Source organism: Nannobrachium achirus (genome assembly GCF_963921795.1).
Source record: "Nannobrachium achirus genome assembly, chromosome: 21".
Lineage (NCBI taxonomy): Eukaryota > Metazoa > Chordata > Actinopteri > Myctophiformes > Myctophidae > Nannobrachium > Nannobrachium achirus.
Genome location: NC_137828.1, coordinates 22,295,922 through 22,313,538, shown reverse-complemented (window position 1 = coordinate 22,313,538; position 17,617 = coordinate 22,295,922). Strand labels below are relative to the sequence as shown.

The window sequence follows — 17,617 nt, the reverse complement described above, 5'->3', positions numbered from 1 at the left end:
GTTTCAGATCTACAAGCTCACAATGTGTCCCGACGCGTTGTGAGCTTGTAGATCGGCTATTTTTTGGCAAAGATATGTGTCCGAGGCTGGTGGAAACGGCCAAATGTCGGCAATTTTACAAGGCAGAAAATGCGAAAATAAGATTGATTTAAAATTTTCTTTGTTTTTCGTTTTTGTATATAATTAACAGTTTGAATATAGAAGAGGGTTTTCATTCCATAAGATATCTTTGTTAAGGTCGGTATATGGCAACATTAGTGTAGCAAAGTTGCCTTCTTTGGGAGAGTTTTACTGCTGTTTTAGGAGGCGGAGAATTGAGCTCTTTAGATTTGCATAGCGATTTCACGGGAGCACGATTGGTTTAAGGAATGCATTGTCTCGTATTTCAGCACGCCCATACAGCGTGTTATCTGCTTGTAAACAGTCTACACAGTAACTAACTTCATCTCGCTAATGTTAACGGTTTGCTGAAGACAGTATTTTGGAAGGATGTATTTTTTTTATGTATACATCGTGATCTCAGTCGCTCTCGGACACACAAAGAAAACGTGGAAAATTGAAGCAGCATGTTGAAAACGCTATGTCATCATGAGTCCTTGTGCTGGCATTACAGGCGACACGCTCACTCGTCTGTAGTGAAAATAAAAGATACAGTTTCGCTACTCACCAAAACAAAGACGGATTTGGGGAGTTGAAAGCCTACTTTACTTAGTGGGAACACTCAGAGTTCCCAACATCGCGTCTAAAATACACTTTTTTATCCAGATAACAGAATATTTCACCGGAAGGCAAAATGTGCAATGGACATTTCTATTGACAAGATCTGTAGAGGGCGGTGTGGAGTAACTAAAACCTCCGGTGAAAAAGTTTATTCTCTGGTAAAAAAAAGTGTATTTTAGACGTGAGGTGGGGGTTTCTGAGTGTTCCCACTAAGTAAAGTAGGCTTCCATCACCCTTACGCCGTCTTTGTTTTGTTGAGTAACGAACCGTATTTTATGTTTATTACATGCAGACGAGAGGGTTCGCAGCCGTTCCTGCCTCGCAAAGGCTCATTGGTGACATAGCGTCAAGCGTCTCCTTGTTTCACTGGCTTTTAGCATTAAACTGCTGAGAGACTCTGAACTCACTTACTCAGCGTTTACATTACAAATCATAGTAGGCTTCTGCTTAACACAGTAGCCTACGACCAAGAAGAAGGGAGAAAAAGGAAAGAAAAGCTGCATTCTCTGTCCTGCGGGAAAAACCACAGATCTTCTCGTAATGGACAGCGTATCTCACATCTCAGCCTCTCGTTTGCTGCAGCCCATGAACGTTTCTCCGTTCTGTGTCCGAGCTAGAGTGCCCTAAAAAGTGTGTTTTGCAAGCCCGTCCGCCGCTTCCCACGTTCTTACTACAAAACGTGCTGCAAAAGTGCTCTGTGTTGCTAATGCTCCCAAGAAAGAAAACGTGTAAATCCATTGATCCAAACTGTAGAAGACCGTGCTTCACTGCTTCTGCTTTAGCTGTCTGCTTTATAGTCCAGTAATTTTAGGCCAAAATTAGGCTAAATCTAAAACAAATTGCAATAGTAGCAAACTCAACTGATTTTGTATCCTCAATATGTCCTTAGTGAGAGAAAAAAAGTCCCAAGGGATCCCATCAGGGGAAAGTTTTGAAAACGACCTACCTACCTTCACTTACTATACACTACAGTGTAGTGTATAGTACTATTGCAATTTGTTTTAGGTTTTTTCATAATAATGACTGGACTATTTGCTGTGTACAGCAGATGCTCCGCAAGCTTCGTAGCCGACGTTAAAGAGTACACTGTAAACACTTTCTTTTGTAATAGACTTTTTTTTACACTGTAAAAACTTTTTCTTTTGTAATACACTATTTTAGTGAAAAATAAAAACTACAAAAAGGAGAAAATGACAGGATGAGCATATAAGGAGGGGAGGAGGTAGAAAAGACCACTGGCCACTATTTCTGACATGGCTGCAAGCACTATAGCACAATATATTACCACAGGTCTACTACTAAATAGTAGTTTTAAATAATTGTAGTGGAATAAAAGTACATTTGAAGTTGACAGCTATACCACTGTGGGTGTGGTTTGACTTGGGGGGAGTGATTTAGGGGTGTAGGTAAGTACCTATTGTCCCTCCCATTGTCACACCCACTTCTGGCTACCTAGAGGTGTCAATGTTCCTGGCATTCAAATGGCTTTTTAAGCACTTTGGGGTTTATGGTGCAACAAGTTTAAAATGTCCATAACTTCTTCAAATATGCTCCAATTTCAACAAATGATACATCATATGAAAGCTTAGATTCTGTACTTGGATAATCTGTACAAAAAAGAAAAATGACCAATGCAGACATAAGGAACAAAGTACCAGACCCAGTCACATATTTGGTAGAGAGTGAAAAAAGGACTGTATCAAGTACATACATTATAAGTACCTTTTACCAATTATAGAAGGTTTAAATGGTACCGGATATGCAGCGCGGCAAATAAAAGGTGAATTGATCCCAGTGCATGACGGAGGACGATATCACGATAAATTAAATCTCCACGATACGATTATCATGAGTGTTTTTTATCACGATAAATGATAATATCGTTTATCGTCCCATCCCTTCTACATACACCAGTGGAACTAAGAGAGAGGTGTGAGGTTGCACGTCCAAGGCAACTAACTGGAGTATAAATATCCATTTCCATCGCTCCAGTAATACCGTTAGGGCCAGTTACCCTAGAAAGCCTGCAGACAACAGTGCACTGTGGAGGTGGATCTGCGGTTTAATACAAGTGGATGCTAAGCTAAGCCAGTGGTTCTCAACCTGTGGGGTCAGGACCCCCAGTGGGGTCTCCAAATTATTTTTGGGGGGTCCTCAGATGATTAACTTAATGTGAAACATTGTTTTCTCGCTCAACAGTAAACAAAACCAACATAAAGTTTAAGTGTATAGAGGGTATCTGCACATTTCTAAAGTGACAATGTAAGGACTTTAATACCTTTAGCACCTCTAAAATGACCAATTAAACACTGGCCAAATTGTCAAATATTCAAGGCAGAAATTGTGAAAATAGCCGATCTACATGCTCACAACGCCTCGCAATCAGCTATTTTCACAATAGAACCGTGTTATACAAAATGTAATGCCTCAACTTTTAGTGCTCGTCAGGGTGTGTGTGGGGGGGGGGGGGGGTTAAAATATGATTATTTTAGTTGAGAACCACTGATCTAAGCGGTGATAGGAGTCTTGGTGGAGTGCAGTTGTGTGTGCAGGTGTGGAGTGCGGCACCTACCATCTGAACACACTCCATGAGCGGCAGACGCACAGACTGGTTTCCAGACAGAGACACCACGCATGCTGGAGTGTTGGCGGTCGTCTCCAGGAGCGCCAGCACAGCCTCCACACCCATGCGACTGGCCTAAACACAAACACACGCACGTTTGTATAAATGTACTTGTGAGGACATGTACTTGTGAGGACATCAACATTTTAGTGAAGTGATTTCATGAATGCAACCGTAACCTGAATCTTTTCCTAACTTAAAAATAAGACATGCTTTTTTTTAGTCAAGCCCAGGAAAATGGAGTTTGAAGTTACAATGGGTTTGTATAGGAAAGGGCGTGTCTGGTCAAATGGATATCAACTATCTAAATGCTGAATCAAGCAACTTGAAAACTCTCTTATCTGGGGTGCTCACAAAAGCCAGAGTAGACACCTAACAACCCCAAATATGTTTGAAAGTGAAATATCCCATTAAGATATTTAGTTTAGAGCTAAAAACCTAGCAGAGCCCAAGGGAATCTGGTCAACTGTCCATGATGGAGACAGCTAGCCTCATGAGCTAAGGAATAAATCTCTTAATGAACTTAACCTAGAAGCAGTGGCCGTTCTCCTCTTTAGACTTCCATGACTAACACAGGATTACACACAACCAGCAGACTGCTGCTAATAGTGAGCTAACAACAACAACGTGGTGAGTGGTGTCAACATGAGTGTACCAACCAGGATGCGGTCTATAGTTACTGTATGAGTGTACCAACCAGGATGCGGTCTATAGTTACTGTATGAGTGTACCAACCAGGATGGGGTCTATAGTTACTGTATGAGTGTACCAACCAGGATGGGGTCTATAGTTACTGTATGAGTGTACCAACCAGGATGGGGTCTATAGTTACTGTATGAGTGTACCAACCAGGATGGGGTCTATAGTTACTCTATGAGTGTACCAACCAGGATGGGGTCTATAGTTACTGTATGAGTGTACCAACCAGGATGGGGTCTATAGTTACTGTATGAGTGTACCAACCAGGATGGGGTCTATAGTTACTCTATGAGTGTAACAACCAGGATGGGGTCTATAGTTACTGTATGAGTGTAACAACCAGGATGGGGTCTATAGTTACTGTATGAGTGTACCAACCAGGATGGGGTCTATAGTTACTGTATGAGTGTACCAACCAGGATGGGGTCTATAGTTACTCTATGAGTGTAACAACCAGGATGGGGTCTATAGTTACTGTATGAGTGTAACAACCAGGATGGGGTCTATAGTTACTGTATGAGTGTACCAACCAGGATGGGGTCTATAGTTACTGTATGAGTGTACCAACCAGGATGGGGTCTATAGTTACTGTATGAGTGTAACAACCAGGATGGGGTCTATAGTTACTGTATGAGTGTACCAACCAGGATGGGGTCTATAGTTACTGTATGAGTGTACCAACCAGGATGGGGTCTATAGTTACTGTATGAGTGTACCAACCAGGATGGGGTCTATAGTTACTCTATGAGTGTAACAACCAGGATGGGGTCTATAGTTACTGTATGAGTGTAACAACCAGGATGGAGTCTATAGTTACTCTATGAGTGTAACAACCAGGATGGGGTCTATAGTTACTCTATGAGTGTAACAACCAGGATGGGGTCTATAGTTACTGTATGAGTGTACCAACCAGGATGGGGTCTATAGTTACTGTATGAGTGTAACAACCAGGATGGGGTCTATAGTTACTGTATGAGTGTAACAACCAGGATGGGGTCTATAGTTACTCTATGAGTGTAACAACCAGGATGGGGTCTATAGTTACTGTATGAGTGTAACAACCAGGATGGGGTCTATAGTTACTGTATGAGTGTACCAACCAGGATGGGGTCTATAGTTACTCTATGAGTGTAACAACCAGGATGGGGTCTATAGTTACTGTATGAGTGTAACAACCAGGATGGGGTCTATAGTTACTCTATGAGTGTAACAACCAGGATGGGGTCTATAGTTACTCTATGAGTGTAACAACCAGGATGGGGTCTATAGTTACTGTATGAGTGTACCAACCAGGATGCGGTCGAAAGCAGATGGGGTCCCTCCTCTCTGGACGTGGCCAAGGATTGTCACCCGAGTGTCGAAGCCCAAGCATTTGACTACAAGCTGGGAGAAAAACGATCAGGTCTTAGCAAACGTTATGCTTTTAGGAGACAACACCAGTGTTTTCTTTTTTATTCATGAAAATGCCAACAAAAAATACATGAAAGGATGACTATACTTTTTTAAGCGAAATGATTCTAATGCATCTATTTTAGAATGTAGACAAATACAACCATCCACTCAGCCACAAAATATAAAAGGAAAAGAAAACACACGAAAGCACACACAAACACAGAGACAAGCTAAGGGAGACAGACAGCACTTCTCATGCAAACATTCCTTCTTATCTGGCACTCATGTTAATGGCGTTGCTTTTAGTTTGAATGGAAGTTGTTAAATTGATCCCGAGCCAGTAGAGAGAGATGCCAACTGAACAATAAAATATCCCAGGCACAAAACTAAAATAAACCTCACCCCAGTGTTTAAATCCAGGACAAAAAGTAGTGCCTTCTCATGGTTGATATATATATATATATATACTGTACACTGGGATAATTATTATTCAAATAAAGAGGGATTATTATCTATGATAGATTATCTCTACAGATACAGAACACACAACTTCTTTCCTTTGTCTTACACATGAAGCATTTCTACCTTCTATATTACTATTTTATCCATTGCTACTTTAACCATCAACCTTATTGGACTGTATATTTGATGTTGACTTTGTGCCTTCCTGTTATTTGGCTTCTATCTGTTTCTTTTTCTTTATATTTAGTATGGTTGCCCTAACAGGTCAACCATACAATAGTACTTGTTCAACATCTTTCCGGATAAACTTAATTTTGCCGCTCCGCCCACAGTTTTGTTGGCACTCACTTCAAATCGACCGGCTTCATTGGGACTCGCCTGCTTGTATTTTGCTAAGAGATACGTTATATAATAGTTAATTTATATTAATTTATTTTAGTTTATTCATTTTCTCCATTGACTTGAATGGGAAAATGCAAAAAATAAACTTTTCCCCAAAATATGGAGATGACTGCCATCATAGATGTCTGACATCATAGACCACATGAGACTGACACAGATATGGCCTTAATATTGTTGACATCAGGGATCTCCATATATGGGCATAAAAGGGACAGGGACGGAATGCATTTGCAAGTGTGACTGTCATCACGGCAAACACACTTGCAATTTCACAGAATTGCATCTTTCTAGTCTAACTCTTCCTTGAAACTTCAAAAACGTTGGTTAGCCTACTCACAGCTACGGTACATTGAGCTACATTGAGTTGTGAAAGCTGCCCTTACCAAGCTACAGTGTGACAGAGCATTCCAGAAGGCACAGTGACAAGTGAGTCAAAGCCACACCAGGGCAATGCACTGTACAGTGGAGTACTAGAAGATGCGGGAGGCAGCACACTGACAGTACACTACAGCACAGTAGTAGAAGTGTTGCAGGAGGCAGTCAAGAGCTGTGCCGTTAACAGTGGGGGGCCGCTGCCATTCTTTCCACATCTAAGCAGCTGTACTTACATTCTTAATATATTCACTGGTAATGGGCTTGTTGTTATGATCAATCGCCCCTTCGGCTACAATTATGATATTGAGCCTTTTCATCCCGGCTCGGTTCTACGATAAAAAACAGACAGATTGAGACAGCAGTTTCTCTTTTGGTAACGCAGGGACCTCAGAAGCACGGAGCCCTGGGAGCATGAGAGCTTGTTCATTCGCAATGAAGCCGAAATGTCATGTACAGTATGCACTGTGTAGTCAGCAATATGCCGTCTACCTTGTTATAATGCATAACCATTGCTTCTATTGCATCCGCCAACTCTGATCAGAATGGCGAGAGTTCCTTGTGGCAATATTGGCCTCATATATTATTGAATGAATAAATTGATCATTGTACAGGTGAATGGCATTCATAAAAAGCCATGTCTATGGGGCCCTTGTGGCTCCTAAATCAGACCTTGTCCGTGCTTCTGGCTTCGCCTGTTGAAGAGTTTTCAGTGTACTCACATCCTTCACTAAACTAGAGGTAATAGGCTTGCCGTGCTTGTCAATGGCTCCTTCGGCGACTATGATAATGTTCAGTCTCGTACCCCGGGAGCGGGTCTGCACCACAGAAGGACAAATATGTTCAAGTAAGGCCAGATTTGTAATTAGCTGCGTTTAAGCAACAAGGTATATTAAACCTAGGGTTGGGATCCTTTAGGATTTTAATTTGAACCATTCTGGTACCTTAACGATTCCCTCTAAACGGTTAGATTCCTTATCGGTACTCTTTAATTATTCAAACAATTTGAAAAAATCCACATGATTTTGGCCATGATTACTTATTTCGGGAAACCAACATTCTGTCACATACTAGTGTATAGCATGCGTAGTATTTTAGTGGTTCTTAAAGTGAGGTCCAGGGACCCTCTGGGTTACTTGAAGCGGTTCCAAATGGACCCTTACAGTTCTGGAACTCTGAGAGGAACCAAATCCCATTTGGTTTCATTTAACCCTCTCTGACTTACATAGTTTGAGAACCACACTGGTATTGTAATTGTATAGCAGACGTCAAGTCTACAACCAAGCTCTGACAGTGTGATAAACCGCTTCTGTGAACGTTGATGGAACCGATTTCCGGATCCTCAATGTTGCATCCGGTTCATCTGGTTCTGGATCCCAACCCTAAGCAAGCCATTAAGGGATAATCAAATGCATAATGTCATAATGCATAATGAAAAGCATACTTAACTCTGCAAAGAGCAGTGCAGTTATCTTTCGAAAAATGCACAGCTCAAAGTTGATTATCCTGCTTATGCCATGGCCACTTACTGACTATTGAACTGTAGTGTTTACTCATATTTTGGGGCAATAATTCTCTGTGAATGGTAACTTTGTGTTGGTGCTATCTGTTACAAACCATGGATTAAACATTACATTGTTAAGTGGGAGAAAAAGTATTAAAGCTTGTTTTCACACACAACTTGTTCAATTAAACAAAAGTTATCTTTGATAATAATATTTCCCTATTAAAGTCTATTTTCATTTGTGAGTGTCTGCCCCAGACACAATGACGTAGGCACCGGAAATTAGGCCTGTCCTCTAAAAATGTAATCGACACGTCGTTTTAAGCCAATTGTTTGAGTCGAGCCGTCAAAAATATATAATTTTTTTATCACACCAGTTACTGTGGTGCGGTATGAGAGCGCTGGACTGTGACTGTCATGTAATTCTTATTGAGTCCATACTTAAACTAGACTTAAAAATAAAATCAGTTCACGTGACTTGAAAGTTGCCTTGATCATATGACAGGGAGCTCTTATTTTGAAGTTTACCGCTTGGAGAGGAAATTCGTCGACGTGTTATTATTCTACTTGGAACTAGAGCTGGCCAAGAAGCAGCAGCGCGCGCGATGCGCTTTCACTTTGACTGCCGTGGGTGTGTGCCTGTGTGGTGGTCTCAGGCTGAGGAATAGCGATGGGCGAACTGTTTTCTTTTTATTATCTCGCACCAGATCGGCAACATAGCTCTTTTGATACAGCAGCGCTGTGCTCTGAGAAAATACAACTTGTGGAAAAATACACAACATGCTGTCTAAGAGATGCATTATTCTCTCCTCCGTTGTTCTACTCTGCTCCACAATTCACAATTACGCACGGCTGGACGCAATCTTATCGTCATTAATGTCCAGTTGTCCACCGCTACTATGTCTCAATATGCACGGTAGTTCATGGATCTAATTCACTTTAAAAGGCTTAAAGCAATGTTCATATTACTGTTTTATTGTATTATGTTGACGTGGTTTAAAAGCTTAATGCACCCCTTTCTTTTTTCTTTTTTTTAAATAAACCGATTCGTCGACGCGTCGGATTAACCCCCGCGACTCGAGTCGACTTGATAAATCCTGAGTCGAGGACAGGCCTACCGGAAATGTGTCGGGAAAATGTTACATATACGTTTTGCAGAACATAAATAGCGGTTCTGAGAACTTATTGTGTTCCAAAATATCATTGGGCGCAAGGACCCTGCAGCACTCCCTTTTGAGCGGCACTTAGTTCCATATATAGACAAACGCTATAATGCCATTAGAGAAGTGACGCCAAAAAGACTACTAAAATGTATGTTATGCAGTATATAACACAGTAATTAATCATGCATATTACCAGATTCTCTGCCAGGGGTTTATGATTTTGGTAAATAAGTTCTGAAGAAGGAGATCTCCGTCTTAGCATTTTTTATTTATCAGCATATTAAGATCGCCGTTGTGCACTGTTCGATCGCGCTACAGCTGGTAATAGTTGCTAGGAGACCAAATAACCCGGAAACAAAACATCCGTTCCCCATTCGGTCCCACTTAACTGCCGAAGAAGAAATGCCCTTTCCTCACCGTTCTAGGTTTCGAGGGGGGAAAATGGCCCCGCCAGCATGAATTTGCGCTTTCGTCACACAGAGTACATTTAACAGGGAAGCGAAACCACTGCACGCTCACACACAGCAAGGGTGTAGAAATCACCGCAAGCAATCGGAGACCACGCTCCACGCTGTGTGTACGCACAGGATCGTCCTCCAAAAACAGGTAAAAAAAACAAAATACCTGGCACCTAACTAGAAAAAAAGATAAGATAAGAGATCTTCCCCTAAGGCAGATAATGTGTTACTTTAGAGTGGTGATGAGAAAGGTATGCTGAGAAGGATTGCTAGATATGTGAGCAATCTAGCAATCTGAAATTAATGCAAACCTTATGACCAATGACAAGGGAGTATTCTCAGTGGCCATGGTATAATAAATAACAGTGACAAACACCCAGAGGAAAGTCTCACCGCTTCTAAAAGCATGATTGTCTAACTAAGGACAAATTAACTCTCAAATACCTGGAACGAGCCCGAGTCGTGTTAGATTTTAACCACTTTAACCATTATTTTATGCTTTAACTATTGAAAAATAGCAGATATACAAGCTCACAGCGCGGCAACGAGTGCCGCGCTGCAAGCTTGTAGATCTGCTATTTTTGAAAAATCGTGAAAATGAGTGCAAGTCTTTGAATATCTTTGACCCGATCTTTGACCCGACTTCTAAATCCTTCTTCTAAATCATGTTGTTCTCAAACTTTTTCATGTCAAGGACCCCCAAAATTACAGGTATTTGGCCGCGGACCCCCATCTCAAAATATGTTGTTCCAGGGACCCCCCAGAAGCAAATATTTGAGTTACAAATGTTTGCTTTTAAATAGATATATTCAAAGACTTGCAAAGAAAAATCATGATTTTTCAAAAATAGCACTCGGTGCCGCGCTTTGAGCTTGTATATCTGCTATTTTTCAATAGTTAAAGCAGTCAATAATCCTAGGCCTAAATGGGTTAACAATGGACAAGCAACTATATATATTTTTGTATATCATGCAAGACAAACCGGGCAAGCAGGAAGGCTCGTCTGGGTTGGTTTTGTTTATAGAAGGAGAAAGATGACATTACCGCAGACAGTTTCTGACACATCTTGTCCTCCCAGCCGTCCTCTGGGGGCATTTCGGGAATCAGTACCCAGTCTGCCCCGCACGCCAGGGCACTCACCAAGGCCAGGTAACTATAAACACACACACACACATACACATATACAGTCATGGAGACATGTAGTCGATCTGCAGTAGACTGGCATGTAGTCGATTATTGCCGTGTTTGTGAATGTACTATGAAGTTCCTTCTTACCCACAATGTCTGCCCATGACCTCCAAGACAAACGTCCTCTGGTGACTGCAAAGACACAAACACAAAGTCACACTTATCATTCCATTCCATTTCTCATTCCTTCAGACAACCGGCAGAGGCGGCAATTTGGAAGACTACCCTCCATGGAACAGAGGGCTGCTTGAACGCCGAGTCACGTTATCATTCTCAGTATGCCGTCTGTATTCACTGAATTTCTTTACTGTCCTGATGTGGAGAGATCATATAGCATGGAGAAAGAATATACCACATGTATACTGTGTAATTCTCCGCTGATTGTGGAAATGTCCGTGCTAAATACACAAAAGCCAAGGACACTGGCACACGCTCATAAGTCACAATATGTTTACATTAGATGTTGACATCATGGGAGTAAGAGGCACAGGTCACTTTACGGCTTCTGCATGCTTCTGCTTGCTCATGATATGTTTACATTAGTTGTTTATAACTGACTAGGTTCTAGTCAGAACCTAGCGTCCAAGCGCCGTAAGCGCCAGGACAATGGACAAAACTCTTGTTGTGTACACACCAGTTGATGTGTATATATGTTGATAAAAAAAAATATATATAGGCCTATATATATAATAATAATAATAATAATAATAATATATTATATATATATATATATATATATTAAGGATGGGACTTTAACTGATTCATTGCGATTAATTAATTACAGAAAATTAACGCGATTAAAAGAAAATAACACATTTTAATCGCACTGTAATTAATTAGATTACAATTTTTAATCGCATCCCAGCCCTAATATATATATATATATATATATATATATATATATATATATATATATATATATATATACTGTGTATTAAATAATGGCTTGTTTTGTTATTAACCCTATCAGTGCCAGCTTTCACCACTAGAGGGCGCCCAGTGGCCAAAGAATTCATCATAAAGATACACTGTTACATGCACAAGCCCTGCGCAGCCATGATGCACCAGAACACTTTCCTCTGTTCATTTACAGGAACAGGATGAGGTTAGCTTGAAGTTAGCTATTGGCTACCAAGCATTTTAGAAGACCTATTTTCGGCGATTTAGCCATGATTAAACCTTGCACACCTCATGGATATGCATGGAACAGAGAAAATGAGCTCTAAAGATCCTGGATTGCATTGGAGTGGATGGTAAATATCGGCGGCGCGACGCTCTCGCGGGCCGTGTAAACAGAATATAGTGGGGTTCCAAAAAAAAAGTAACTAGTTCGGGATAGGCACTCAGGACGTTAATACGGCCCAAATTATCCCGAACTAGTTCGGGATAGGCACTGTATGAGTTAAGGCCTTTTTTTCTTATTTCTTTCTTACAATTACTTATTCTGCTACAATGCCTAAGGAGTCGAACAAACATAAATTGTACTCTTATGTACAGTACCTTGACCTTTAGGTTAAAAATTGGCAAAGTGTTCCTTTAAAGCTGGCCTTACACCTGCTGACTTTCAAATGATTTCATGGTCAGTCAAGTCGTAAAAAAATAAAGACGTGTCAAGGCTCGCTCCCGTCGTTGCTCAATCATTAGGTATGAGGTGGTACTGTAGTTTGACCCGGTTTTCACCCCAACATGAGATTTCCGAGAATAGGTTTGATATTCTCGCAAGTCAAATCTTTGGAGGCATCGAACATCTAAAGACTGAAGTCTTTGAAAAAAACATTATAAAATCTTACAGGTTGAGAGGGTAGTCTTTTAAAAATCTTTCCAAAATCTTGTCAAGGTCTTGTAGTGTATGGGAGGCTTACGGGGGCCACAGAGAACACCTTCTGAGTTGGCAGTGCCAGCCTAACGGTCTTCCATGTATTTCTATGGTAAAGACGCACTGGTGCGCTCCTCTTCCCAGCGCCGGCCATCACATTTTCCTCAGCGCCCGCTGTTTTTTGGTGCAGCGCCCTGGGCGCTTCAAGTTGAAAAAGATCACATACTGTAAGCTCACAACAAGACGCGTTGTGAGCTTGTAGATCTGCTATTTTCAGAGCGCAACACCCGAGTGCAACAAAACATAACATGACCGATTTTACTTCTCCACTAGTCCCTCCCCAACATTTTAGTCTAGTTTTTATTTGTTGACGAAATTTGCCGAGATATTTATTCTTAGTTTGAGTCATTATAGCTTAAAATTTCGTCAGCGAGAAAAGGACGTCATCCTCACCTCTGTGCAGTGGTCATGATGGCGTCCACCACCTCTATGATTCTGTGCAGCGCCGAGTCGGTTCCGATTGTCATGTCCGTTCCGCAGAAGTCATTGTCAATGGAGCCCACCATGCCCACGATGTGCAGGGCATCGTACTTCTGAACCGCCTCCTCATCGATCAGACCTGGTTTTAAAGAAAAAAACACCAGTAATACTCAGTGCTTAATTTGAGGGGGAACCGGATCCGGCATCAATGAAAATAGTGCTGTTTGGTATGTGTTCATCCTTCCAAATAGAGACCTTTTTGGCTGCAGCATTTTTCTTTACAAGTTTATATTTTCATGTTTTTGTTCAATTTCTTGTAATTCTTCTAATGTGGTGCTGTGACAGTGACACACAATACATGGTGTCAGAATTCTGTTTAAATAATAAAACTATATATGTTTTTTGTGCCAGTTATTCAGATTGAACGTTCCAAATTGAATTGTAAGAAGTGAATTGTCGCACGCTCGACAGTTCCCGCGCATGATAGATAGACGCACAGAGAAGAAGAAGAGAGGACAGACAGATATGGAGATAGCCAGACAGATGACCAGACAGACAGAGCCATGCTGTGTAGAGCCAAAATGTCATCTCTGTTGGATTTTCACTATATATACAGTACATACAAATACTGCACATTAACTATGTTTATGCAGTGAAATATTTGCCTTTACAAAATGGTGTTTTGTATTTTTTCTTACATTACATTTTGACAATGAGGGATTATATGTCCATGAAAACCAAGTGTGCAAAAACACTTCACTGACAAAAGTATTTCTCACAATGAGGCCTACTATTATAGTGGACTGTGCTTTGTTGCCAACTGTAATATTTACCTGGAGGCTCGCCGTGTTATTAGCGTCATCAGAACCTGAGCAGCTTGACTCTATGAGTCACACAAACACAAACAGCTGAGGTCAGCTCTGTCTGTGTACTGAATGGGAACCGTCTCATTAACAGCAGAGGTTTTGGCTTGGAATGAAAATCTAACCAGATTAAAACCTTTATCCTTTGAGAGATGGTTTAGTTTCGTGAATCTAGTCACGACTAGGGCTGTCACAATATGACATTTTATATGACGATTAATTGTCACTCAAATAATTGCGATTAACGATTTAATTGTGTTTTTGTCGTTGATAATTACATTTCTGTTCGGCTTTAGGCTTTGAAGTTGCACATGGTAGATATGACACATAACCTAAATATACAAAGAAATTACTGACATATTTGACGACGTTCTACTTAAAAAATAACATTAATAGTGGAAATAGCCGATCTACAAGCTCACAACGCGTCGCGATGCGACGCGTTGTGAGCTTGTAGATCTGCTATTTCCACTATTTCTGAAAAATGTTTGTAAATGTATGAACATTTTTCAACATTCACGATTATGACGATTATGACAAAATATTTGCGATTATGTCAAATAATTGCGATTAGACGATTATGTAATAATTGTGACAGCCCTAGTCACGACACAGAACAATAGAAGCCTGGTGGGAAAGGATTACAACGTCCTGTAACAGGAAGACACCACGTTCAATCTCTGACAATCCGTTAAATTGTACATAACAAAGTGCTACGGCTGTCTTGTCATGAGTCATGAAAGTCGCATAGTTTAATCAATTAATGCATCTAAATAAACAGTTTTAAGTTAATCTCTAGACTAGAGACTAGAGAAACAATCATTCTTGGGGCCTCGAGTCACCATACACCCGCCATAGGTGAAGTCGATCGGACGAACGTTTCTTGAAATATGCAAAGGAGAGAGACATACAGTACAGATTTCTTGAGTTTATAGATGGAGGCTCATGTTTTAAGCCACCTGCTTCTATAATAAACTAACTGATGTTTTATGTTGCTTCTAGACTTCAAGAATTCAAGCAGGTTTTTTTGACAAATGATGTCCCACACCAAGGCCTTAAAGGAGTAGTTCACCACCAAAATGACCTTCTTTCTATTGATTACTCACGCCATGAAGACTTGAGTTGAATAATATTTTTAGTTTTGTGTAGCATTCCTAAGACAAAAAATGTACCCCCATTGATTCCGGATGGGGACCCGAATGCATTTGGGCTAAATTCAATATAATCATTTTTTTTGTCTTAGGAATGCGACAAATACAAAAACATATTATTGAACTTAAGTCTCCATGGCGTGACTAATTAATACTGTAGAAAGAAGGTAATTTTGGATGTGAACAACTCCTTTAAATGCAGGCTGGCCCCAGGGTTTTGACCTGACCCCTCCGCTCTTTATTATGTATACAAAAAGTTGCAGGACTTGTCAAGAGGCCAGTTGTGTCTTCTCCGAGTCAGATCATGAGTATGTGTGCCTTACATGCCTTCCTCAAATGGTATAACTTCCAGGACCATAAAGAAGGAATTACTTGATTTCAGACATACAGTAATGTTGATACATTTTCTTTTTCAGGGTCTGATTGTATAGGGTAAGTAGGTGTTTAGCAACTACTGTCAATGGCTCTGTGGCGATGCAGTCACTTGCCCCCTGTTAACATCTGAAACAGTGTGTGGTTGGTAATGGCTCTGATTTTTCATAAGCTTGCAAGCTTTTCTGACACGTCTGTCATAATACAGTATGTCATGTATGGAAGGACGCTTGCACCCGCTGATGCGCTCGCTCGGGTGCTTGCATGACCCTCTGCAATGCTTTGCGATTGAGGTCAGTACAGTTATATAAGCATCCAGGAGCAGTTTTGATGTGAACAAAAAGATGCTTGTCGAGCGTGGAGCTTAACACTTTTCTTGTCTGTGAGAATATTGTATGCATTTGATTTGATCAAGTATTCATGGAAAGTCTGATTTATTTGCTGGCTTAATGGGTTGTCTGTGAAGGAAAATCATAGCCTAAATGGCATTGTGAAAGTCTGCTCTAGAATAAACCAGCAAAGAGACCTGCGCTCCCTTTGGGAGAACTGGTGGCCCAGAAAGCAAAAGTATTTATCAGCCAACCTGGTATCATTCATTGATTGATTGATTGATTGATTGATTGAAGACTTTATTAGAAGGTCAAATAAAAAGGATACCTCAAAAAAGCTTTTGGGCTTGTTTCAATTGGGGTCCATTTTTAACTCATGTAATGTCCAATGAATGCACTGTAATGTCCTCAGGTAACGTCCTCAGGCCGGTGTTATAATGTGTCTTTGGGGACGCGTCGCTCCAGGCGCAGACGCTTCAGAATAGGGCTGTCAGTCACGATATGACATTTTACATGATGATTAATTGTCACTCAAATAATTGGCGATTAACGATTTAATTGTGTATTTGTCGTTGATAATTACATTTCTGTTTGGCTTTTAGGCTTTGAAGTTGCATATGGCAGATATGACACTTAACCTAAATACACAAAAAAATTACTGACATATTTGACAACTTACTACTTAAAAAATAACATTGATAGTGGAAATAGCCGATCTACAAGCTCACATGATGCGACGCGTTGTGAGCTTGTAGATCGGCTATTTCCACTATTTCTGTCATTTTTCAACATTCACGATTATGACGATTATGACAAAATAATTGCGATAATGTCAAATAATCACGATTAGACGATTATGTAATAATTGTGACAGCCCTACTTCAGAATAGCTTTGGCAAACAGAGGCTCTGTCCACAGCCAGGCTGCTTCTTTTTTTCTGGGCTGCCAGCGCTACTACTGCTGTATTTGGTTAACTCATTCTGTGCCAATGACGGTTTTTGACGGGTTTTTTTCAATAGCCCTGGGTGCCAATGACGGTTTTGACGGTTTTTGTGTTTTTTGTATTTTTTTAAATTTCAAAAAATTTCAAAAAAAAATCAAAAAATCCTGGCACAGCTACCTTGGAGCCATTTTGGCATTTGGCACAGAAAGAGTTAGAGGTTGTGCCATAGTTTTGTACTTTTTCTGTTTTGCATATGTCTATCGAGTTAAGATTACTCTAATAGACTCCCAGGTGTGGTTATAATATGCAAATATGTCTTCCCTGTGTATTTTTGGTTTTGTCCTGAAAGCTGAAAGCCAAAGCCAAAAGGCCCAATTGAAATACTCTGCTTTATAAAGTATAATCCTAATACCTGCTGATCATGCTGTATGGGGGGAAACAAATCTTTTAAAAATCATTGATGAAAATATTGTAACTTTAAAGTCTGAGAATTTAAATTGATTGAATTTAGGCATTTAGCTGACAGTCTTAATCCAGTGCAACTTACAGTAAGTAAGTAAAAGAAAAAGGCTAGGAAAACGGGACACACGGCACAAGAGAGGATTTATGCTCTGTCGCATGGTGCCGTCGTTCGCCGATGTACAAACCCACAGCGCGTCAAGATGAGACACATTGTGAGC

General features: G+C 40.5%; 1 protein-coding gene across 1 annotated transcript in view; it reads right to left on the bottom strand.

Annotated features, from left to right (window-relative positions):
• LOC308307101 (ATP-dependent 6-phosphofructokinase, platelet type-like) overlaps positions 1-17,617 on the bottom strand; it is a 68,647-nt gene that overhangs the window by 36,476 nt on the left and 14,554 nt on the right. Inside the window, exons 5-10 of the mRNA XM_080752236.1 lie at positions 13,253-13,418; positions 11,071-11,115; positions 10,840-10,948; positions 6,907-7,002; positions 5,333-5,425; positions 3,293-3,418 (exon numbers count right to left, since the gene is read on the bottom strand). Of these exons, the coding sequence (XP_080608362.1) occupies positions 3,293-3,418; positions 5,333-5,425; positions 6,907-7,002; positions 10,840-10,948; positions 11,071-11,115; positions 13,253-13,418 (635 nt within the window). The remainder of the gene's footprint in view (positions 1-3,292; positions 3,419-5,332; positions 5,426-6,906; positions 7,003-10,839; positions 10,949-11,070; positions 11,116-13,252; positions 13,419-17,617) is intronic.